This window comes from Rutilus rutilus (genome assembly GCF_951802725.1).
Source record: "Rutilus rutilus genome assembly, chromosome: 23".
NCBI lineage: Eukaryota > Metazoa > Chordata > Actinopteri > Cypriniformes > Leuciscidae > Rutilus > Rutilus rutilus.
Window position 1 is genome coordinate 13482912 of NC_140233.1, and position 23982 is coordinate 13506893.

The window sequence follows — 23982 nt, forward strand, 5'->3', positions numbered from 1 at the left end:
AGAATGCGACTTGGTTTAAAAACAGCAAATTATTTAGAGATTTTTTTTTTTTAGGAATACCTGTAATTTCTTCTTTTCAGTATTTGCGGCCTTAATTTGTTCCTGGAGCTCATTGAATCCTACAAAACGGGAGCCAGGCTGATATGCATCATGTCATCTTGTACAATAAGAAGAAATTCTTCAAAAAATCAATGGTGATCTTACCTGGTCCTACTTTGCTGGTCCCAAGCTGCTCATCGTACCTTTGGATCTGGCGAAGAAGTTGAGCTTTCTCTTTCTCAAGTTGTTTATTGGTCAATCTAAATGGGACATTTGGCAATGAATGAGTTTTGAGTTGTTTTATGTACTTTGAAGTCTATGGATATTCTGTCTGTTGAGTGCTTCACCTCACTGACTGAAACTCTCTGGCAAGCCCTTTGTCAGTGGTCGATTCCACTGGGATATTTTTAAGAAGTTCCACCTGTTGATACACATTAGGTTATTAGTTCTCTGGGAAAAAGGCAATGTGCCCATGTTAAAGCTGGAATACACTACACAGCTTTTAAAAACAGATAAAACACTCAATAATCCATTTGACGACTTCCAGACACAACCAGACTTTCAAGTCGTTCCGAACACACACACACACAAAAAAAAACACATTAACACACACCTTCAAAGCCCCCTTTTGCCCTCAAATCAGATCAAAAACCTGTGCAAAAGACCTTTAGTGTATTTCAGCTTGTATCACACAGTGTTTTATTATACAGATAGGTGGTCTCACTTGTTCCTGTAGCTGGTTGACAGTGATTTGTGTGGCATGCTGTTTCTCATTAGCCTCTTTTAGCTGCACCTTCAGTTCTGATATGCTAGAGCTTTTCTTAGCGATTTCACTCTCAAGACCTTTCATCTTCTTTTCAAATAACCTGTGAAGGGAAAACTGAATAATGACCTTACATGAATACGAAATTGATAAAGTAGTACTCAAGTAAATGTACTACCTAGTCACAACTGAAGATTTCCAGGTTTTGCCATCTCCCCCATCTAAAGATGACCCCTTTGACTGTGCTAATAACAGACTCTGATTGGTCTCCTCGAGCTCCGCCTTTAGTTTCTCATTGGTTACTTCAAGTCTGGCCTTTGCGACCCTCAGCTTTTCTACAGCTTCTGCTTCCTGCAATTTACCAAAAAATCATGTGATGTATTAAGGGCACATACATGAAAGTTTTACTGACATGAAGGTAATGGAAATTACTTAAAAAAAAAAAAACCTTTTTAATATCTTTACGCAAGCGTTCATTTTCCATCATGATTTTCTCAATGCCCTTGGTTTTTGACTCAAGTCTTGCGTTTAGCTGTTCCTCTTGTTTTCCTTTCAGCTTTTCATATTCTGACTGTAAAAAAAAAAAAAAAAAATTTGGGGTACACATTATTACAGGATGTAGAAAAGAATGATACAAAACTATCACAATCTTGTATTGTTTCCACAAATTAAAGTTGAAGCAAAATGTTCATCGTTTCGCAGCATAAGACCTCAAAGTATTATCAGGAGCCATGGGTATTAATTTGGTTTTGCCTGTAATAAAATTTTTTTTACTGTATTTTTGATTCAGTCTCGGTGAGCATGAGAGACTTATTTCAAAACATTCAAAAAAATCGTACCAACTTGGTAGTGTGTCATTGAACATGTTCACGAAATGTACCTTAAGTTTCACATGGTCCTGTTCCAGTTTGGCAAGCTGCTCCCGCACATTGGCCTCTGATGTCTTCTTCAAGCTCTCATTCTCTCTCTGAACTTTCTCCACTACCTTCTTCATCAGTGCGATAGTCTTCTCCAGCTCAGGTACGGTTTTCCCGCTGCGGCCAGACTGTATGAGAGGACCAAAAAATATGAATAAAGGAGATGAGAGGATCAGTGTTTTAAGAGCTCAGACATGCTGCTACCAACCCCACGAATATGGCTGAGTCTCTTCTCCACTTCAGCTTTCTCCTTCTTCAAAACACTGCACATCTCTTTGAGGTCAGACACCTGATCCTTTCATTACAGGGAGAGGAAAGTAAGTACAACAAATTTAATAATACTTCAGGTTAAATTATGTTATGCAGTTGGCAGGTTGTTTAAATGTTTTTCTTTTAAACATGCTATTAATAATTTAGGTTTTACTGTACTTTTAATCGAGGCAGGTCCTTGTTTGCTTGCTCCAGTTGGAAACGAAGTTCCAGGTTCTCAGTGGACAACTTGAGGTTCTCTTTTTGGAACTCGTGTTCTCTTTGAGATGGGGTACCAGAACCACGGCCAGACGTCTACAGAAACAACAAAGAGATGTTAAAGCCATAGGAAACACATAGCTAAATAACACACAGACAACAAAAACATTTTTCGATGCAAGATGGAGAGGGTGCAATACAAAGACAAAGTTGCTATGGGACAAGAGCAGACACTCCGGGTCTGGAAAGGCAAAGTCACAAGTGCAAAGCCAACACTGCTATAGGGCGGACAACTGGAAGCTTTGTGCTAGCACTTCAGCGGGAACTCCTATGCGTCAAGTACCTTTCGAGCTTTCACTTTGCTTTTCATTGTCTGCTCTTTGTCATGAAAGACGGTGAAGTCTGATTCTACAGGTCGAAGAATATCCAAGACATCAAGTTTACTTCCAACAACATCAGCGTTCAGCGCCTTAGCGGAGGAACCTTTAACATCCTCACTTAAAATAGGGTCCACATCTTCAACAGGTATGAAGGACATGGTCTCCTCCATTGTTGGTTCTTCAGGCACCAGTTTGGCATCAAATGTGGTTGAACTGCTGAGCATCGTTTCTTCTTCCTCAACCTCTTTAGACCCTGCAGAAGTTTTCAAATGTATTGGATCACCTTCAGATTTTAAAGACTCTGTGATCTCGATATGTTGTTCTTCAGGATCTTGTTCCTTATCTCTATCTTGTGGACAATCCTCCAGTTGTACCTTTGGAGTCTCTGGCTCTGTGTGAGTCCAACTGTTGTCCAACATTTGTTCTGCATTTGTATTTCCATTATCAGTTGGTTTATCTTCCAGCTGATCTTCTTCCAAAGCTTTTTCTTGATGTGTCAGCCCTGACTTTATCTCTTCTGTCTCTCTGTTAGTCTTCAGTTCTTCCTGTGCATGTTCCGAAACTACTACATCTTGTCCTCCTTGAGGCTCATCTGATTCGTTTTTTTCTTTCTCAACAGATTCCTCTTTTTCGATTTCATTCACATCTTCTGGTTCCGAATCAACAACACAATTTTCCTTGTTCTGTTCCTCATCTCGACTCACTTCTGCTGCACTTGTGAAGAAAGTTTGAGTTGCTACTTCCTTTTCAATTTCAGTTGATCCAAGGATTGTGTCATTTAATAATGGAGACTGAGTTTGCTCAGCTTCACTGATATCAAAAGTCATAGAACGAACTTTTGATGAAGAACTGAGCTGAGATGGTGATGCCAGATGTTTGTCCTTCATTATCATTGATGTAATAGAGGTATGGAGAAGGAAACGGGTTTGAGAGGAAGCATGAGAGTGATATTAGTGGAGTGAAATTCATGAAAAAGTGTTAAAAGACGGCAAGATGGAAAGTGTTGCACCTACAGATGGTCTGGATGGAGACTCTTTGGATTGTTGACTTTCCAGGGAGTGAATCCTCTCCTCAAGATATTGGTTCCTGATGGTAATATCCTCCATTGCAGCATCACGAGGTAAAGCCTGCTGCTGCCTTCATAACCAACCACACATATTAAACATTCATCAAGACAACATACAAAAAAATTGCACATACTGCTTTGATACAAAGGGGCAGGATTTGGAACACACTTTATGGCTTTGATTTGCTGCTCCAGTTCAGCGTTTCTTTTATGTAGCTCCCCGATCTCTCTGTCAGCTTCAAGGGTCCGTGCACCAACGACCTGATCTGCGGTCACTCCTCTGCCCTTTAGTTTCCTCTGCAGACCCAACTTCTCCTGCTCCAACCTTCATGAAAATCAGCCAACATAAACATGTGGAAATCTTCAACTTTGGTTCTTGCTTTTAATAAATGGTAAAGTTAAGCTTACATCTATTGCATAAATGTAGGTCATATTTATTTATTCCATCCATTGTGGATGGATTAGTGTCATGGCACAGACCTGCTGTAAAGTTCCTTAATCGTTGATAATTGTTTAGACAGAGAATCCACTTCTTTCTCCTTCTCCTTGAGAACGTTCCGCACTTTCTCCACCCTGGCCTGCCACTTTTTACCTTCCTCCCACCTCACAATTTCATCTTTAGAAGACTGCAAATATATAGATAATTTACAAGATTCATATATGATTAATATGTCAATAAATCATCAAGGATTACATATGATGATTTAAATACAATTAATTTTTTCAAATATAACCAGTTTTCGTCAGAAAGCTAGACTGTGACCACAAAATATTAAATTAAATGTGGGTATGAAAGAATAAGAGCTCAAACAAACATGTAACATCAAATAAAATACAGTAGTCAACATTTGAAGTGGATCAAAAAAAGTTAATCAAAGGAATTGTTCAAAATTCATGTATAACTTTGATGAATATAAAGGTTTCTTTAGGATTCTTCCACACATTTTTCTGCAATTAATTACTCTTCAACTGCCTAACTGTATTTTTTCCCTACAGTAAATGCAGTTCTAGTTCACCTTGTCCTCCTTCAGTACGCTCCTCTTGTCTGCAGGGTCTGAGATATACTTCCTGTCCAGCTCCTGCTCTAACTTACGGATCTTCTTCTGAAGAGCCTCTACTGTGGGTCCATCACTCTCAGCCTGAGCCTGCACACACACACACACACACACACACACACACACACACACACACACACACACACACACACACACACACACACACACACACACACACACACACACACACACACACACACACACACACACACACACACACATCATCAGCTCTGATATACAGTCGTGGAAAAAGTCACATTTATTTATTACTTTACTCTCATTTTATTCTTACTCTGACAATTGTATTTTCTTTCTCTCTTTTCATTTGTATGTAAGACTTTTACATGTTTTTGACATAAGGCTGCATTTATTTGATCAAAAATACAGTAAAACAGTAATACTGTGAAATATTATTATAATTTAATATAACAGTTTTCTAATTTAATGCATTTCAAAATGTAATTTATTCCTGTGATGGCAAAGCTGAATTTTCAGGATCATTACTCCAGTCTTCAGTGTCACATGATCCTTCAAAAATCATTCTAATTTGCTGATTTGGTGCTCAAGAAACATTTCTTATAATTATCAATGTTGAACACAGTTGTGATGCTTAATATTTTCAAAGAGACTGTTGACAGTAGCCATTGACTTCCATAGTATTTTGTATAGTTCCATAGTATCAACTCTCTGGTTATCAACATTCTTTAAATATATCTTCTTTTGTGTTCAACAGAAGAAAGAAACTCAAACAGATTTGGAACAACATGACGGCGAGTAAATGATGACAGAATTTTCATTTTTTGGTGAACTATCCCTTTAAGCACTTTGTAAACAGTTGAAAGGTACTATATAAATAAAGTTTTACTTTATTTATTTTAAAAAGTTGTGATTATACATACAAATAAAGCCCCTGTTATTTTTCTTCCCAAGGACCACAAACTCTGATAGGATTAAAAGCGAGGAGCAACACAATGGTGTCTAGACGTATTCACTGCCGTCAAAGAAGTGCTCTGTTCAACCAGACATTGAGCAGAAAGCTCTTCATTTGCAGAGAAAAGAGGGCCAATGACTCACTGTCCAAGTTCTTTGAGCTGCTGGTAGGATTACTCAAGATCAGAGAGACAGGAATTTTGTGACCGCAAACATTTATGGTACAAGTCAACAAGGGTAAAGAACCTTTCTGGATTAGAAAAACATGCAGTCTGACCTGTAGGCCGCTGCTGAGCCTCTGGACCTTCTTCTTCTGCTCATTCAGCTGATCTTCCAGAGCCTCTTTCTCACTTTGCAGCTTGTTATGTGATTTTTGGCTCCTCTGAAGATCCATGTTCAAGTTCTCCAGCTCCTCTTTCAGCGAGTTTTCTCTGGCTTTTGCCGCTCGTACACCATCCTTAGCCAGCTGGAGCTCCTCATTAAGGTCCCTCACACATGCCTGATGAGGAACACGGGGATAAATAATTGCTTGGTTAGGGTTGGGGTACAATTCAGTATCGTAACATTTTAAGGGTGTCTTAAAAACCAGAAAGTTGAAAGTTTGTTGGTTGCTCCCATCAAGTAACTGTCCTATGGCACATTTTTTAAACTTGATTGACAAATGATAATAAAGAAGCCCATTTCCGCCACAGTTTAGTAAAATAAAACTTTCTCATAATAATGACTTAACTGCTCATAATAATGAGAAACTTTCTCATAAAAGTGACTTAATATTTCATAATAATGGAAAACTTTCTCGTAATAATGACTTTTCTCGTACTACGTTCTACACATGCACAAGAAAAAAGGTATGAAAGTGGAATGCAGAAGCCATGGTAACAAAGGACGCCTGCTTGTGCTCACTGATGGAAATTGTGTTGCATGAACACATTACAAAACTACAAAACTACGCCTTACAAAACTATCAGATTAACATATTTGATGTGCAGGTTCATCTGGAAGATAGCCAATACAGAAAACACCTTTAAAGCGGTGGTTGAATTTGATTTCACTTTTCTAACTTTAGTTAGTGTGTAATGTTGCTGTCTGAGCTCAAACAACATCTGCAAAGTTGCAACACAGCAAACCTCAAAGTTCAAAGCAAAGGGACATATTTTCTTTTAAAGAAATTGCTTTTTAAGGACTACAACAAACGGCTGGTAGGGACTACAACGGCATTCCTCCCGGGTTAGTGACATGACTAACCCTAAAATTTACATAAACCCCACCCCCGTAACGCAATTTATAGATTGTCAAGACAGAATATGCTAATCAATGACTAGAAGATAACTACACATAAGCTACATAAATTCATCAACTAACCATTCAGAAATGTTGTCATCGCTTCTCGAGTCTCTCCATCTTTCTGACACCGGTTTGAACATAAAAGGCTAAACGTTTTTGAAATTTCAGTGCATGTCTGTGTGAGGTAAAAGGACACAAGTTGTTGTAGCTCCGCCCCCTGTGCCGGGAGCATCAGCTCATTTGCATTTAAAGGAACAGACACAAAACGGTGCGTTTTTGTTCAACCTCAAAAAGTGACAACTTTAACATGCTATATAAAAATATCTGTGGGGTATTTTGAGCTAAAACTTCACATACAGACTCTGGGGACATCAAAGACTTATTTTACATCTTGTGAAAAGGACATTATACCACCCCTTTAAGATGTTTATGACTTGGGGGACATTTACACATAAGTGGGCAGTGGGATGGGGAAAAATGCAAGGTCTTGAGACTTGTTTTTAAAAGCTGAACTTCTTTTCAAGTGAGCGCCACGTTTTTAGAACGCTGTGTCATGCGCGAGACGCAGCAAAAGACGCGAGTGCAACGTAACAAACACACAATGGAAAATAAATTAAAAAGCAACGCAGTGGAATGAAAAAGCACGTTCTGTGAACGGACCCTTATGCAAAAACGAAACTGCTTGAAAATATGTTTGTACACAGATTTCCAGATGAAGCGTTCTTTAACAGACTTGGATATGCTGTCTTATCATTCTTCTATCTATTTGAAATCCATGGATCACCCTTCTGTGTTGCTGCTTGTTGTTCATATACAAAAATACAAATACATGTTACAAATGAATAAAAGACCATCTAGTATGGAAGCCCATCTCATATACTGATAATTTATCATTAATGTTATTCAATGATATTATAGATTACACTGACTTTAACTGTTTTGCAGAGCGTGCCATGTTTGCTGTGTTGCATTTACACGGCTTTGACCAGCGGATGTCGCTAGAGTTATTTTGAGATGTTAAGTCATTATTACGAGAAAGTTTCACATTATCATGAGACGTTAAGTCATAATTACGAGGATGTTTCTCATTATTATAAGATGTTAAGTCCTAATTATGAGAACATTTCTCATTGCAAGAAACTTTCTCATTATTATGACATACTAAGTCATTATTATGAAAAAATTCTCAATATAATGACATACTAAGTCATAATTATGAGAAAGTTTCTCATTATTATGACTTACAGAATTATATTTTTTACTCAACTGTGGCGAAAACAGGCTTCCATATGATTAACAAAAGCAACTGGCCAATGCTTTTTGAGCATTGCAAAACAAATTTTTTTTTTTCTTGTAATTTGGTGAGCTTCTAAAAAATGACAGATGCATTTGTGCCAGTTCAAGTATTTTTGCATGGCCTTTCTCATCAAAAGCTGGTTCAGGGATAGGGTAGGAATTTAGGCTTCTTCCTTATTTTTACCCTTAGCTCCTTGGTCTGCTTGTCAACGATCTGTTGAACATTGAGGGTCTCTTCCTTCTGAGCAGCACTGGCGATGATCTGCTGTTCTGCTTGAGATGTCAACTCTCCACGAAGTTCCAAGAGAGCTTTACTGAGAGCCTGCAGATGAGGAACCAAATTCTGATCTTAGTCACTTTCAAAAATCACAGCGGAAAACCCTATCCAGAAGAATTAAGGTGATATCACATAAGTAAAACTTCAGGCACCTCAAGAGACATTCCCCAATAGCGTGTATTTCAATTAAAATGACTGTATTTCACCCATGAAAATTCACCAATCAATGGTAAATCTGACTGCACATTTACACTAGTTGTCCACTGTGTGGTACAGTACCTTCAGCTGTTTCTCCTTGAGTGCCAGCTGTGTCTTCAACCGCTCCACAAGGTTCTTCATGGTGTTGGATGGTGACCTGACATTGGCCTCTTTCTGGGCCTCAAGCTCCGTACGAAGGTAATGCAGCTCTTTCTCCATCTGAACAAGCTGAGCTCTCAGCTCTTCTGCCTCCTGGGACAGACCCTTCATTTGGGCAGCATGTCTCTCCTCCAGTCTTGGAAATGAAAGACCATTAAAAGTGGCATGAGGAATAAATATCTTGATATTGATCAATATCGAAAAAGTGGGATTGTTTCTGGCCTTGGGCCCTATCATACACCTAGCGCAATGTGGCGCCAGACGCGACGCAAGTGTTTTTTTGCTAGTTTTTCAGCCTAACGCAGTAACCTTTTTCAAGTCCTGCACCACGTTGTTTAAATAGCAAATGCATTTGCGCCTATTTGTGTGCCAATTTGTGCTGGTCTGAAAACGAGGTGTGTTCGGGCGCATTGTTGGCGCATTGCTATTTTGAGGCAACTGAAATAGACTGCGCCATTGACCAACAAAACCTGGTCTAAAGTCAATGGCGCAGTATTTCTTTTTGTTATTTAAAGGGCGCATTAGTAATATGCGCCTATATGCGGGTCCACAACGCGGGTCCACTCTGCTTATTACACACACAGGGATGCGCCATAAATAGCAATCCGCCATGGCGCAAACGCAACTGGCTTTTAAAGGGAATGGGAGATGACACTCTGACTGGTCTATTGCACGGTACGCCCAAAACACACCCATTACTCTTTAAAGGGGTCATCGGATGCCCATTTTCCACAAGTTCGTATGATTCTTTAGGGTCTTCATGTAAAGTTTGTAACATACTTTAGTTAAAATTCCTCAATGGTTGTGTAAAACAACTCTTTTTACCTCCTCAAAATCAGCTCTGTTCACAGCGACCCGTTTCAGTGCATGTCTCTTTAAATGATAATGAGCACAATGTATCGACACAAGACACATAAATGGCTGAGGGCGGAAATATGCTAATACGGGTCAGTCCGTCAGCGGTCGTGGGCGGAGCATGAGCAAAATGACATCATATTGCTCAGAAAATCCAAAAAGGCTTGATTATTGAGAGTGTTTAGGCTTTTTGAGGATTAAAAAAAAGGAGTGAATGGATTTTTTAATTGTATGGTGTTTGTGTACACACACTGCAAAGACACATTTATATGCAAACACCATATAAAAGTGAATTTTGGATCCGATGACCCCTTTAAGAGAATAGAAACAACCCTTTTAGACCATGCGCTGCGCGAGCCCACCATTTTCCCCGTCGTTAAACTAGCAAAAGTGGATTCGGACATGCCCTAAGTGCACTTGCGCCGTGCGCTGTAGACCATGCGCATAGATCGTTAAAATAGGGCTCCTTGCTTTAATGTCTCACCTGGCTGTTTCTGCGGCATGTTCCATGGCTTGTGCTGCTGCGAGCTGCCTCTGTTGGTCCAGCTCTGCAATGACCCCCCTCAGCTTGTGTGTCAGAGAGGAGAGCGAATTGTCCTGCTCAGCCACCGTCTGCTCCATTTCTGCCAACCGCACCAAGTGCTTATTGGTCGGTACGGTGATGGTGGGTTTCTTAATTAGCTCCTAGAGAAGAATAAAATAAATCGGAGTATAGCCAACTAAAGTTGACAGCAGACATGATTTATGACATTACTATATTTATTATGTGCACTAGTTTCTACTTTCTGACCCGCTCTGCCAAATTGTGCTTTATAATGAATACTCTAGGTACCAGAGCCGTCTGTTTGAAACGGTCCAGCGATGTGTCCATATACACGTCCAGTTTCTGATGCAGAGCCCTGACCTCTTCCTCATGCCTTTTGCCAATCTCTTCCTGCTCCTGGGAAAATATTAATTCAAGATATATGAGCTTTTATGCTTTTAATTGTGCAATAAAGATCACCAGTTTTATGAAGCCTCAGTTTTTAACTTAAATAGGCACCTGACGAGCCTTTGCTAACATGTTCTGGTACTTCTTGAGAACCTCTTCTTTCTGATCCAGACGCCCTTGTAGGTTATTAATGGTCTGGTGGGCGACTTTTAGGGTGGGCTGGCTCTCAGAGTCCTCTTGTTTACTCAGGTCAGCCAGGAGCTTCTCTCTCTCAGCAGCGGCTGGTAGGCGAAGCCTCAGTTCATTGATCACTTTGTCTCGAGATAAGACGTTCTGTTCTGATGTCCACAAAGCAGCTTCTTTTTCCTTCAGCTTCTGCTCAGAGAAACTCCTTATAAGATCATCTTAATTCAATAACAAGGTTTGCAATTGGTAAAATTTCCACAATCACTTGATGAATAAAAAAGTACCTCTTCCAGAATTTTGCAGGTGGCTGTTGTCTCAAGGATGGTACGAACGTGCTCTTTGATTTTTCCAAGAGCGAAGTCTAACTGGTGTGCTAAAGGCTGATTTGGATCCGGCAGAGAGCCTGTGGCTTCCTCAAACTAAACTCAAACAGGACAAGTTAAAGTGTAGTTCAGTAAACAGCTTACCACAATACAGTGACAAACATTTGTCAAGTCTGTACCTTCTGAGCTGTGCTTAGGATTTCATTCTGCTGTTTCTCATAGGAGTCGAGCTGGCGCTCCAGTTGCACCTCTCTCTGATCCCAGATCAGTTGCCGCTCCTCGAGAAGCTGATACAAGTATAACAAATATTATTAGAAATCATGATTGAAGCATGCTTTATACAGTGTAAAAATAGAGAAGAAACCTGTTTCAATGCAATACTGACATTATTCTGCTGCACCAGCTCCTCTTCCTGGCCGCTGATGGTGCGTTCCTGCTCCGCCATAATGTTCTTTAAGTATTTTATCTCTTCCCGCTGGGTATTAAGCTCTCTGCTCTGCCTCATTTCTAACAGACGAACTTCCTCCAGTTTCCTATGCCACTCGATCACCTGTAGGGGTTGATATTAAGCTGTAAATTCTGCAGCTGAGTGCAAATTACTGTTTATGGGAACAATTTCCTTTATTAATAAGAGTAACTTAACTAGAATAGATATAAGATATAAATATATATATAATAAATACATATGAATTAAATTATTATAAATAAATAATAATTAAAAAAAATTCATTAAAATTAAGAAAACATGTTTTCAAGAATCACTCAATCAACCTACTTTCTGCGCTCCTTTAGTATCTTTCAGTGTTGCTATGAGCTCCTCCAACCCCTTCAGCTTTAGCTCCAGTTCTTGTGCCTTCCCTTCTGCTTCTCTCCTTTCTTCCGCCGCCTTTTGTGCCTCCTCCCTGGCCCGTGCCTTGTCCTCCTGCAGGTGGAGCATGGTGTTGGAAAACTTCTCCTGTTGGGCCAGCGGCAAGGCTCCTGAGAACTGTCTGCGGAGGGCCTGAATGGTGTGGCGTAGGTGTCTGGCCCGCTGATGCCCCTCCTGCCTTGCGTGCCACAGCGTCTGCTGCTGGGCATCCAGCTGCTGTTCGACTCTAAGCTTTTGCGCTTCGAGTTTCTGCAGGCGTGTGTTGGCGGCCTCCAGCCGGCTGATTGCTGTGGTCTCACTCAACTGGAGAGCTACAATGTGCTGGTGGAGTTTGGCGATAAGGGCCTTTTCATCGGACTGAGCCTGAGGGGGAGATGTGCATTTAGTGGCGTGATCAAAAGGGTGCACAGCTGAAAAGAGAAAAAACGTACCTGGTAGTCCAACACCTGTCTCCTCAGGCTTTCTACTTCCTTCTCTCTCGACTGCTGTCTGGCCTCCAGAGCGGACACCTGCATTTTAGCGACATCTGACACCTCCCTCAACCTGCAAACATTTTAAACCTCTTAAAACAGATGTTTGTGTACATTTTCTCATGCTAATGTTGTAATAGCAAGCATGTGCACAGGTTGAGTCCACAGGCTTACTTGGACACTTCAATCCGCAGCTCTGCCTCGGTTTTCTCCAGTTCGGTAATTCGTTTGCGATCAGCGTCGCTGATGTGTTTGCTAACGCTGTCCGCTAGCTCGTCCCTGAGCTCCCGCTCTATCCGCTGAGCCTCCAGGTTTAGTTTTGTGAGCTATACCGCCATCCAGAAATATATGCAAAATATTAAATTTAGCGAATTAAATGTTCAACACACTGTTTAAAAAAATTCAATAAAATAAAAGCTATAAAAAGGAAATTAAATGTTATGTTCTTAATCTTATTTAATGTTCAACATCATGTGTTTTATAAAAATGTAATTAAATTAAAGATTATTAAAAGAACAACATATTGTTTAAAAAATTTTTTTTTACTAAAATAAAACAAGCTTATTAAATGTTTTATCAAATATTTATTCAAATAAAATAGAAGCGCATTTAATGTACAACATTTTGTTTTATTAATATAAAAACGTATTTAATGTTTAACATATTGTGTTTTATAAAAAATAAAATTATTCAACATTTAATATTCAACATACTGTGCTTTATTAAAATAACCTAAAAGCGTATTAAATGTTCAGCATACTGTGTTTTATAAAAAATAAAGATTTTTTATAGATTATAAAAAAAAAAGTTGTTTTACTAAAATAAAACAAAAGCTTATTAAACGTTTTATTTGTGTTTTATTCAAATAAATTAGAAGTACATTTAAATGTACAACATATTGTTTTATTAATGTAAAAACATATTTAATGTTAAACATAATTATTGTGTTTTATAAAAAATAAAAGTATTTAACATTTAATATTCAACATACTGTGCTTTATAAAAATAACCTAAAAGCTTATTAAATGTTCAGCATACTGTGTTTTATAAAAAATAAAATAAAATGCTCAAGCTAAGGTGTTGAAAGTGTTTTTTTGGCATGTTTCTATATGGTTGTTTTCGGGATGGATGCTAGGTGATGGATGCAAGAGATAAATCAGACCCACCTCAGCAAACTTGGTCTCTAGCTCAAAGTTGCGCTCTTCCACCTGTTTGAGGGAGTTCCTCAGGTGCTCGTACATCTTCTGAGCATGTTCGGCTCGCTGTCTTTCATTTAGCTCCTTCATCTCCAGCATGGTGATGCGTCTGGACACAGATACAATCTCGCTGTTGGCCAGGGCTTTGGCTGCCTTGTCCATGCTGTTCTCACCACCTGTGAACACCCGAAATCATGGGAAATAGGTCAACTTTAGTATACTGAAGAGAAAACTTTTTTTATTCAATGACATATTTCACAATGCTTAAACATTGCTTTTGTCTAATCAATTAGCAGTGACGTTTACCAGTCGTGCTGAAGTTTTCCCAGGCCTGCTCCAATGTGTGAAGCTTCTCCTTGCTGATCTCAAGCTCTTTATTGATGGAGTTAATGCGTTCGTGTAAAGACACATTCTCCCTCTGAAAGTAAAGGAGAGTGCTGTAATAAAAATGAAGAAAGACCTCCATTGCTTTACGTGATTTGCCAAGAGATGTACCTCTAGGTGCTCCAGTGTGTTTGTCTTCTGAACAAGGTGATTGTCTTTCTGTAGGAGGTTTCTGTACTTGATGGTGAGCTCAGTGTATTGTTTGTTGGCTCTCTCCAGCTCTGATGTAGAAACACTACCATCAAGGGATTTCTGCAATGCGGCTATTTTAAACGCTGCCATTTCCTGAGGGCAAAGCAAGTTTACAGAGGTCAGCAGAGGTCAGTTACAGCTCTCAGCGAAGATGCCTTGGAAACACAACAAAACAATACTAAAACAACTAAATTTGTCATTAAAAATACAATGATTATTTATACATTTTTATTATTTGTTAATATTGTGTTGAGAGTTCATAAAGTGTTTATTCCATTTCAGTAATTTTGCTGACATTAAGTTTTATAATTCATATACAGTAGTGGCCAGAAGTGATGTCTGGAGGGGAGATTTGTTTTTCATGACCCTACAAATTCAATTAAACTATCAAAATATAAGGCAAATATTTTATATTGTTTAAATATTTTAAATATGACGTAAAAAAAATAAACACTATACTTGGTTAAGGTATCTGACAAAATTCTTTGTCAAAAAAGGCAAGCTACAGCTACAGGCTTTACTTTATTATGCAAAATAAAAATGCATAGAAAAAAAAAAAAAATTATCCATTGACTACAGCTATTAATATTTTGTTGGTTCTCTCTTGTTTTTGCATATGTTCATCACTTCTTTGTATGACAGCCTGGACAAAAAAGTATGTCTTTACAATTTGGCATGACTCAACATGATTACAAAATCAACAATCAATTTTTTTTAAATAATTTTTAAATCAGCCAGACATCACTTTTGGCTACTCCTGTTAATAAGGGGGTTTTAAGCTTTTTGACATCATGGTCCTAAAAATATGATGATTCCCTTTGTAAGAGACTCTCTACCCAAAATATAAATAGTAGCTACCCATATATGTATTTGCTGTACAACATATTGTAAATATGTGTAGAATATTACTGTATATACAAAATATTTAGTTTCTATCTTTTTTTATTCTACCAACAATTAGGGTATTAATGTGATAATAAATAACAAAATAATTGTGATTAATTTATAAGCAGAAAGAAACTGTAATAAATGTCAATTTCTCTTTATGTTAACTTTTTTTTTTATTACAAGTTTTTTTTTTACTTTTCCAAAACTAGATATCAGCATCGGCCACTAAAAAACCCATATCAGTCGGCCTCTAATAAATCCCATCATTCATAGGTTTCTCTTTCATCTGTACGATACCTTGAACCTCTGCAGGTAGCCAATTCTTTCTGTTACCACGGCCTCCATGTGTCTGAAATCATCCTTCAGTTTGCCGTTCTCCTTCCTCAGGTGTTGCTCGAGCTCAAGAAGAGTCGTGTAACGTCGCGTCAGACACTTCTCGTTGACCCTGAGAACCATCATTTTCCGAGCCGTCTCAGCAAGCTCCTGTCTGATCTCATTTGGGTCCTTTTCAAGAGCCTCTAGCCAGTGCTGGAAATGAGTCAAACAGATAATGGGAATCATTTAAAGAACAAATGAGAAACTTCGTGATTTTACGATGAACTTAGTCTTTAAGAGACTTACATTGTACTCTTTGATTTTTACTACATCCACCTCCCTTTGCTCCTCAAGTTTGGATTTCAGTTCTGCAAAACAGTCCATCTCTTTTTGCCAAGACTCCCTCTCACTGGAGCAGACAGACACATTGAATTAAAACAATGCTTTAATGATTACTATTCATATGTATGATTGATATATATATATATATATATATATATACTGTATATATATTACATTATAATATAAACAATCTTTTTGGCTCTACATACCTTTTATATATATATATATGATATTTTACAATATAAATGATCTTTATTGCTTGGCATACCTTTGATGCTCCTTATATAGAAGTCCTTGTTGATGGCGCGTCACTGCAAATTTCCTTTTATACTCTTCCAGAGCTGAACTGAGCTGCTCAATGGAATCTTCTTTGTTTTTGATCTCCTGAACATCCACAGTTGGGAGTCTTAATATTATGTACCTTACATCTGGTTTCCATTATAACACAAAACAGTTACCGGATTGACACACACCTGTAGGAGTTGTACTATGTATTCATTGAGAGCGTTGATGACCTCGACACTAGTTGGCGTCATCTCTTCAGGCAGAGCTAACGTCTTGTAAGGGATGGAAGTGCCGGTTGATTTGCTCATTGATTCAACCTCACTTTCCAAGTGAGCAACCTACAAAAAAGACACAAAAAAGAGAGTGTGCCAGTGAATTTAAAACCATATTTTTAATCAAGTAAATGCTTGAGTTGGTATTTTGAGTAAATACCTTCTCATTAGCTTTCGTTAACTGATAGAGAGTGTTTGCTGCCTCCTCTCTCGCAGCCTTCAACTCCTGGCGTAGCTCCTCATTGCGGCCGGTCAGCTGATCTACCTGCGTTCTCAGGTGGAGGCTTGCATCAAACTTTCCCTCTGAGTACTTCATCTCCAACGCCTTAAGATAAACACGTTTATCACTCATATATGTTGTGACAGGATATTTAGGAACGGTAATGTCACTTCGCTACAAGATTAGAGACCAAAAACTTTTCAAGAATGTAAGACTGAAAAAAGTTATCAAGATGACTAATCACTGTACCAGCACAAAATGATGAAACTCTGATGAAAGAGTTTCCTGTTGAAACTCAGCACTCTGATGAAAGCTCTGCAGATTTCCACAAGATTTGACTGCCTGTCTCCCCTTACATTTTCATCAATTTTCTCCTCACTTTAATTACATTTTGTAAAGGCTTTCATTAAATATTTTGAATAAACGGTCAAATAAGAGTGTAGCACTACTAGTGTAACACTACTACAGACCATTACATGTATAATTTTATATTTAAATGTATTATTTAAAATGCATAATTATGACATGTATTATTTATTTATGAATTAAAAATGTTAAATGTTACATATAAGGTCAAATTTATATAATTATGTATATATTTTATTTATTAGTTACATACAATTTACGACTACATAATTATGACATTTATTATTTATAAGTTATTATTTACTATTATTTTTCAAACCTATAATTTTTTCAATTAAATATTGCATTACTCATTAAATGTATAATTTTATACATTATATATATATATTTATATTTATTAGTGTTGTCAATTCGATTAATTGTGACTAATCACATCTAACATTAAAGTTTTGCTTATATAATGTGTATATATATATATATATATTTATATTTATATATATTAGTGTTGTCAATTCGATTAATCGTGACTAATCACATCTAACATTAAAGTTTTGCTTATATAATATGTGTATATATATATATATATATATATATATATATGTATTTATATTTATATATATTAGTGTTGTCAATTCGATTAATCGTGACTAATCACATCTAACATTAAAGTTTTGCTTATATAATATATGTGTGTGTGTATATATATATATATATATATATATATATATAATGCAATACTACACAGATTCAGTGTGGGCCCACTAAACATTGATGAACGTACACTGACGAGTCTCTCCAGGCTGGGAATGCTGACGCCAGTGGGTGTGGGTGTTTTGTTCTGAGCGTCCTGGATGGCCTGCAGGATCTCTTTCATTCCCTGCTCCAGCTGTTTATTCTCATTCAGCATTTCATTCACTGCAGGAGAGAGAAACATTATAGTCACAGAAACCACCTGACACTGCAAGTGTTGGAAGGTCACGGTGATGCTTCTCACATTTGGCCTTGAACTGGGCAGATTCTGTTCTCTTGAGCTCCAGTTCCTTCTCTTTGTTGCTCAGCTCTTTCTGTAGACGCTCGTTCTGAGAAACAAACAGATTGTTAGCTTAGCTTTAACGCTTAAGATGTTCAGAACTTATCGTTCTCTGATAAAGGCTTACTTTGCGTTTGATCTCTTCATCGGTAGATCCAGAGACAGGCCTCTCTCTAAGAGATCTGCTGGGCTTTTCTTCAACACTGTCATCAAGCAGTGAACTACTGACTACCGATATGCCTTAAAAAAAAGAAATGATCTGTTTATGTGAATAGGACATGAGTCTATAACTGATATGTAGCATCTTGGAGTTAAGATCTCACCTTTGTCCTTAACCAGCGCACGAATGCGTTGTTTCAGCTCGAGCCTTTCCTCCTCAAGGCGTTCAATCTAAGGAGAGTCCCGTTAAAAGTCACAGACAAAATTAAAATGAGATAACAGACCAAAGCCAGACCATAGAGATTAAGTTTTACCTCTTTCAGCAGGACCTGGTTCTCAGCTTTGTACTGTCTCTGCTTCAAAACCTTTGATCTCTGAAATTCACTCAAATCCAGTTCTTCCTTTGGATTTAATCCTGGTGAGGGAACATGATGCCAATGAGGGTCAAAGCTGATTAGCAAAATCAATATGGGATATGAAAACAATCTTTATATCTAGCTGTAGGGAAAAACAGAGATACAGTAAATAAGCCAGATCCATGATGGCAATCTTAAAATAATAAGCAGGTTGAAGAAAATTACCCAGCCGTTCTCGTAGGTCTTCGTTCTCATCTAGTAAATTGTTGATTTTGATCTCCAGCTGGTTAAACTCTTTTATCATGGCTTCTATCTCCCGGTCTCTCACTCGGATTTGATTTTTACATTCTTTGATTTCAGTGATTGCAGCTTCCAAACCATCCGTCCCCTGAAAGACAGTGAAGTGCTTCAAGACAAACGTCTACGTAGGCATAATATAACGTTCTATAAGCTAAAGTGTCCCCTTGTTGTTTTCTAAATGTTTAACTCTTTAATTATTTGTGATCAAGTGTTGCTACTTATGTCAGACATTGTAAAAGTTACACCAAAACCTTTGTATTTGAGAAGCCACCCAAAAACTTTATTGCTAGAATATAGTGTGATAATATATATTTTTTTAAATTACATTATTAACAAAAATATCATTATCTAGTGATAGCTAGTGGTCACAAAGATAGATGCGACAGAACAACAAAAATTATAAAACTGTTGATAACCATATTCACACATTTTACTCATTAAATGTATAATGTTTATATTTAAAATTAAAAAGTATAAATATGACATTTATCCACACATATTATTTTAGTTAAATATGAGTTTTGTCACAAAGGTAGATGCGACAGATCAAAGTATGAATAAAACTGTTGATACTCATATTAATCTAAACTTTTTTGAAGCTGCTTGAGCAAATAATAATATTAGTTAATTCATATTAAAATTTTTTTCACTTGAATTCATGTAAATTTATTGACCTTTTTTAGTTTACATTTTTATTTTGAAGATTCCATTAAAATTTAAAAAAAAAAAAAGTATACGTGAGCTTATAAGGAACAGGGCCCGGTTTCCCAAAGCGTTCTTATCTCTAAGTAGTTCTTAACCTAGTACTTAAGTTCTTTCTTAACCTTAATGCACGGTTCCCGACATGTTCGTACGCTAAGTATATCTTCTGTAAGTCACACTTTCGTAAGGTTGGTCCAGACCATTCGTAAGCTCTCTCTTAGCGTTGTTTGCAAGTCAAACTATGGTATGTTGACAATGTTGTGGCTCAACAATGATTTTATGCTATATATAATGATATATATACTAATAAAAAAAATGTCCGCAATGGATACAGGACTATTTATGAAGTTGACTTTATTTGTTATTAGAACTAAAATGGTGCTAATTAGCCTTGGCTATTTTCTAATGTCATTAAAGCATTAATGATTGTCAATCTATAATTGGCATTCACTTTTGATAATTATAATCTGGCAAACAATTTGCCTCTAATTGCTACACTACTACACTATAACACTACACTACACTACATTACACTACATTACACTACATTACACTACACTACACTACATTACACTACACTACACTACATTACACCACATTACACTACATTACACTACACTACACTACACTACACTACACTACACTACATTACACTACACTACACTACACTACACTACACTACACTACACTACACTACACTACACTACACTACACTACACTACACTACACTACACTACACTACACTACAAGTTAAAGAAAAACCTTTATCCTATTCAATATCTGTAGAGAACAGGCCTCAAAACATAAGAATATCTGTGAGTGATCAGCCCTGTTAAATACCCTTATATGGGCAATGTATCCCCCAGGATACAGACATTCAATGCCTGATAATCAAAGTTGTGAGAAGATTATTTAAAAAATATCCACAAGAACATGTAAAACTATCCTTAAAAAACTATTTTCTAAAACAAAATCACTCTAAAATATCATAATCGTGAAAAATATAAAAACACTTCCCTCATAGCCAGTGTCTTTGTCCACGTATGCTGCCATTTTGGATTTTGATACAAATATTTGGAATGTTGGCATAAAGTCACATGACCTGATTACATGACACCCCATCAGTGTTTCTCATCAACTGCAACCACATAATGCCCCTCCCCCATGGTCCTTCCCCCCACAGCCTGTTAAATGACTGTATCCCCCAAGATACAGAAACTCTTTAAGGGTTTTAATGTTGACAAAGGAGCGTACACGTTAGAATTTCTGCATCAAAAATTGACATATGCCCAAATGACCACGTCTCATAGCTGATTCATCTTCTTTCATTTATAGGGCATTGAACGCAGGTCACATGGTTGTCAGAGGATTCCCTTTCCACTGCTTTGCCTCATGCATAGCTTTACGTCAAACACACAGATAATGTACATTACAAACTAATGTCTTTACGCAGCCTCTTCAAATGAGACTTTATATCTGAATGTGCACTTAGAATGACACTGTTTAATTTCCTTCTGGATAAATAAGGTATCTCATAGATAGAGCATAATTACATAATTTTTAGAAGTCGTTAAACCCATGTAAAGAAGCTGCACAAGTGGCACAACGGGATAAGGAGGGTGGATGATTAGCGAGGGATACCCAGTTCGTCTACCCGTCACAACATATTGTGTGAACATATTACTGACAATTTAACCATTTAATTAATAGGCTATATTTTACTGATAACTTACACTATGTTAAAATAAAAGTTACTGGAATAATTTGAGGAATGTTTCATTTGGATAGAACGTGTTGTCTTTCTTAACGCTGTAATGCACCGTGTGAAGTGTAAAATCGATTCCTGAGCAATCGATGCCAACTAATTCAGCACCTTCACTTGGGACAGCGCCTTTGTTAAGTTGAATTTAAGCGGCAGCGATTTAAGAAGCTTCCAAGAGACACTTCGGGGAACACATAAACTACTTTGGTAAGATATATCTTTTGAGTCTTCTTAGCAGGCTAAGAGTGAGCGTTATCGGGAAACCGGGCCCAGATCCTTTGGCTCATATTGTTCCTAAACGCATCATGCGACTTCTACTTGTAGATTCAAGAAAAAGATCTTAAGATGCTTTGTGACCTTATTGAGTTGAAGATGCTATTGAAAAATAGAGTAACTAATCGTCAACCGAAACCTCAGACTATTTATAGTAACCCCAAAAAGAATTTTGACTTTGTAACGGCAGTGAATTTTACAATACTGAAGGTAAGTGCCTCAAACTCACAGACTCATAGAGACGGATTCGACTTAGGGTGTCATTGAGTTCTTTGTCTTTGTCCCTGGCGTCACGTTCAGCCAGTTGGGCGGCACGCTCGGCCTCCAGAGCTCTCCTGTCAGCCACTAGCAGTTTACTGCTCAAGTCCTCCAGCCTACGCTGCTGCACACTAACATGACCTTTTTCTTTCTTCAATGGTTTTTTCAGCTCCTCGACGAGCAGAGCGTTTTTTTCCATTTCCGTTGTGTACTGCTCGACTTGCTCTGACAGCATCTTGATCTGGTTGTCCCTCTCTTGCACAGCCTTTTGAAGTCAAACACAAAGTCAGTGACATCTTTGAACTGGGATAGAATGAGATGAACCAATATGACGGAAACAATGAATGAAGACAGATGAATGACACATAAAGCAAAGGAAATGAGAAACAGAGATACTCACAGCACACAGTTCATATATGACCTGACTCGGCCGAGTCGTAAAGGAGAGAGAATGGAAATAGGAAACATTTGCAAGCCAATGAAGCATTTGAAAGGAGGTAGTAACGATTAAAACGAGCGTGCATCAAAAAACACACAAATAGAGAGACAGACATAATAAAGCACACAAACTAAGCCAAATTGGCAAGGCATTAGCATAGATCTGAGGCCTGTTTCACACATCTCACGTCTGTGGCCAGTTTCAGCGCTCATATTAACAGGCTACAGCATTCATGCTGTGTTCTCAGAAGCATCACAGTGGCGATGGTGAGTTATGCCACTGAAAATATTTCTGTCATGCGTCATGTACTAAACTTAAGAGAAAACACATTGAAATGCACTATAAACCTATTGATCAAGCACTTCTATCTATCTAGATCGGTGTTATCAACACAATCTTTTGCAATACAGGCTATTATGAAGAAAACATAAAATAAAAGTGGGACACATTGTTTAAAACAATACATCTGGTGGGCTACGTTCCACATGACAAACGCATAAACATGTTCTATTCAGCAAATCTGACTGAATCCAGATGATTTGAGCAGTTTATAGCTACACTTTGGGGTTTTTGTTCCATTCCTTATAAATTCATTCAAGTCTTACTCACGTAAATTAAATTTCACAATAAACAAGTTTGTTAAAATTATCAAAGGCCAAATTCGAATACTCATTTAACCAATCACCGCAATTAAAGGCACTATTCAATGTCATAACTCAGAAATCACTAAACGCTGTCACACTGCAAACGCAGGATGTGTGAAAAAGGCCTAAGATAAATCTATCCTAATTAATAGGGGGAAAAAAATTAACTAAATTTGAAGTAATATGACTTTGGTTGATAAATAAAATTGTATATGAGAGAAAGAATAAAAACAATGACTAAGTGATTTTTACAATGAATTAGGGCTGTGAAAAGATTAATCACGATTAATCGCATCCAAAATAAAAGTTTGTGTTTACATAATAAATGTGTGTGTACAGTGTATAATTATTTTGTATATATAAATACACACACATGCATGTATTTATTTAAGAAATATTTGCATGTATATACTGTATATATTAACATATAATTTATATTATATATAAATATAAATATTTGTATATATAAATAACACATTTTTCTTAAATATATACATGCATGTGTGTGTATTTATATATATACAAAATAATTATACACAGTACACACACATTTATTATGTAAACACAAACTTTTTATTTTGGATGCGATTAATCGCGATTAATCTTTTCACAGCCCTACAATGAATGCCATCGCCTGATTAATGAAATTAATTTTGGTTGATAATTTAATAATTATATATATTTTTTATCAAAACACAAATGTAATATGTATACTTACATACATACATACTTCAAAAATACAGTAAAAACAGTGATATTGTGAGATATTATTAAAAATGAGAATAACTTTCTATTTTCTATTTGAAAATATTTGAAACTTATTCATGTAATGGCAAAGCTGAATTTCCAGCATCATTACTCCAGTCTTCAGTGTCACATGATCCTTCAAAAACCATTCTAATGCTTATTTGCTGCTCAAGAAACATTTCTTATTATCAATGTTGAAAAAAGTTGTGCTGGTAAATATTTCAGTGATACATTTTCCCAAGATTCTTTGATTAATAGAAAGCTCAAAAGACCAGCATTGATTGAAATACAAATCTTTTGACATCTTTACTGACACCAAACATATGATTACATATTATAAATGACAAATTGAACATTTGATAAGTACATATTGACACCCCTAGTGTT

At 37.2% G+C, this 23982-nt stretch overlaps 1 protein-coding gene across 1 annotated transcript in view; it reads right to left on the reverse strand.

Moving 5' to 3' along the window:
* Positions 1–23982, reverse strand: part of cep290 (centrosomal protein 290) — a 32797-nt gene that overhangs the window by 507 nt on the left and 8308 nt on the right. The window contains exons 10-49 of the mRNA XM_084397638.1: positions 21737–22033; positions 18696–18858; positions 18429–18529; positions 18279–18345; positions 18083–18195; positions 17920–18004; positions 17707–17840; positions 16500–16664; positions 16256–16405; positions 16051–16166; positions 15747–15849; positions 15423–15653; positions 14157–14330; positions 13968–14079; positions 13632–13837; positions 12640–12791; positions 12427–12538; positions 11903–12358; positions 11513–11677; positions 11307–11414; positions 11089–11223; positions 10730–10993; positions 10520–10627; positions 10172–10371; positions 8755–8968; positions 8383–8520; positions 5896–6117; positions 4650–4778; positions 4114–4259; positions 3803–3958; positions 3581–3704; positions 2149–2283; positions 1928–2014; positions 1683–1847; positions 1251–1373; positions 981–1153; positions 764–905; positions 387–460; positions 205–299; positions 61–119 (exon numbers count right to left, since the gene is read on the reverse strand). Of these exons, the coding sequence (XP_084253764.1) occupies positions 61–119; positions 205–299; positions 387–460; positions 764–905; positions 981–1153; positions 1251–1373; positions 1683–1847; positions 1928–2014; positions 2149–2283; positions 3581–3704; positions 3803–3958; positions 4114–4259; positions 4650–4778; positions 5896–6117; positions 8383–8520; positions 8755–8968; positions 10172–10371; positions 10520–10627; positions 10730–10993; positions 11089–11223; positions 11307–11414; positions 11513–11677; positions 11903–12358; positions 12427–12538; positions 12640–12791; positions 13632–13837; positions 13968–14079; positions 14157–14330; positions 15423–15653; positions 15747–15849; positions 16051–16166; positions 16256–16405; positions 16500–16664; positions 17707–17840; positions 17920–18004; positions 18083–18195; positions 18279–18345; positions 18429–18529; positions 18696–18858; positions 21737–22033 (6099 nt within the window). The remainder of the gene's footprint in view (positions 1–60; positions 120–204; positions 300–386; positions 461–763; positions 906–980; positions 1154–1250; positions 1374–1682; positions 1848–1927; positions 2015–2148; positions 2284–3580; positions 3705–3802; positions 3959–4113; positions 4260–4649; positions 4779–5895; positions 6118–8382; positions 8521–8754; positions 8969–10171; positions 10372–10519; positions 10628–10729; positions 10994–11088; positions 11224–11306; positions 11415–11512; positions 11678–11902; positions 12359–12426; positions 12539–12639; positions 12792–13631; positions 13838–13967; positions 14080–14156; positions 14331–15422; positions 15654–15746; positions 15850–16050; positions 16167–16255; positions 16406–16499; positions 16665–17706; positions 17841–17919; positions 18005–18082; positions 18196–18278; positions 18346–18428; positions 18530–18695; positions 18859–21736; positions 22034–23982) is intronic.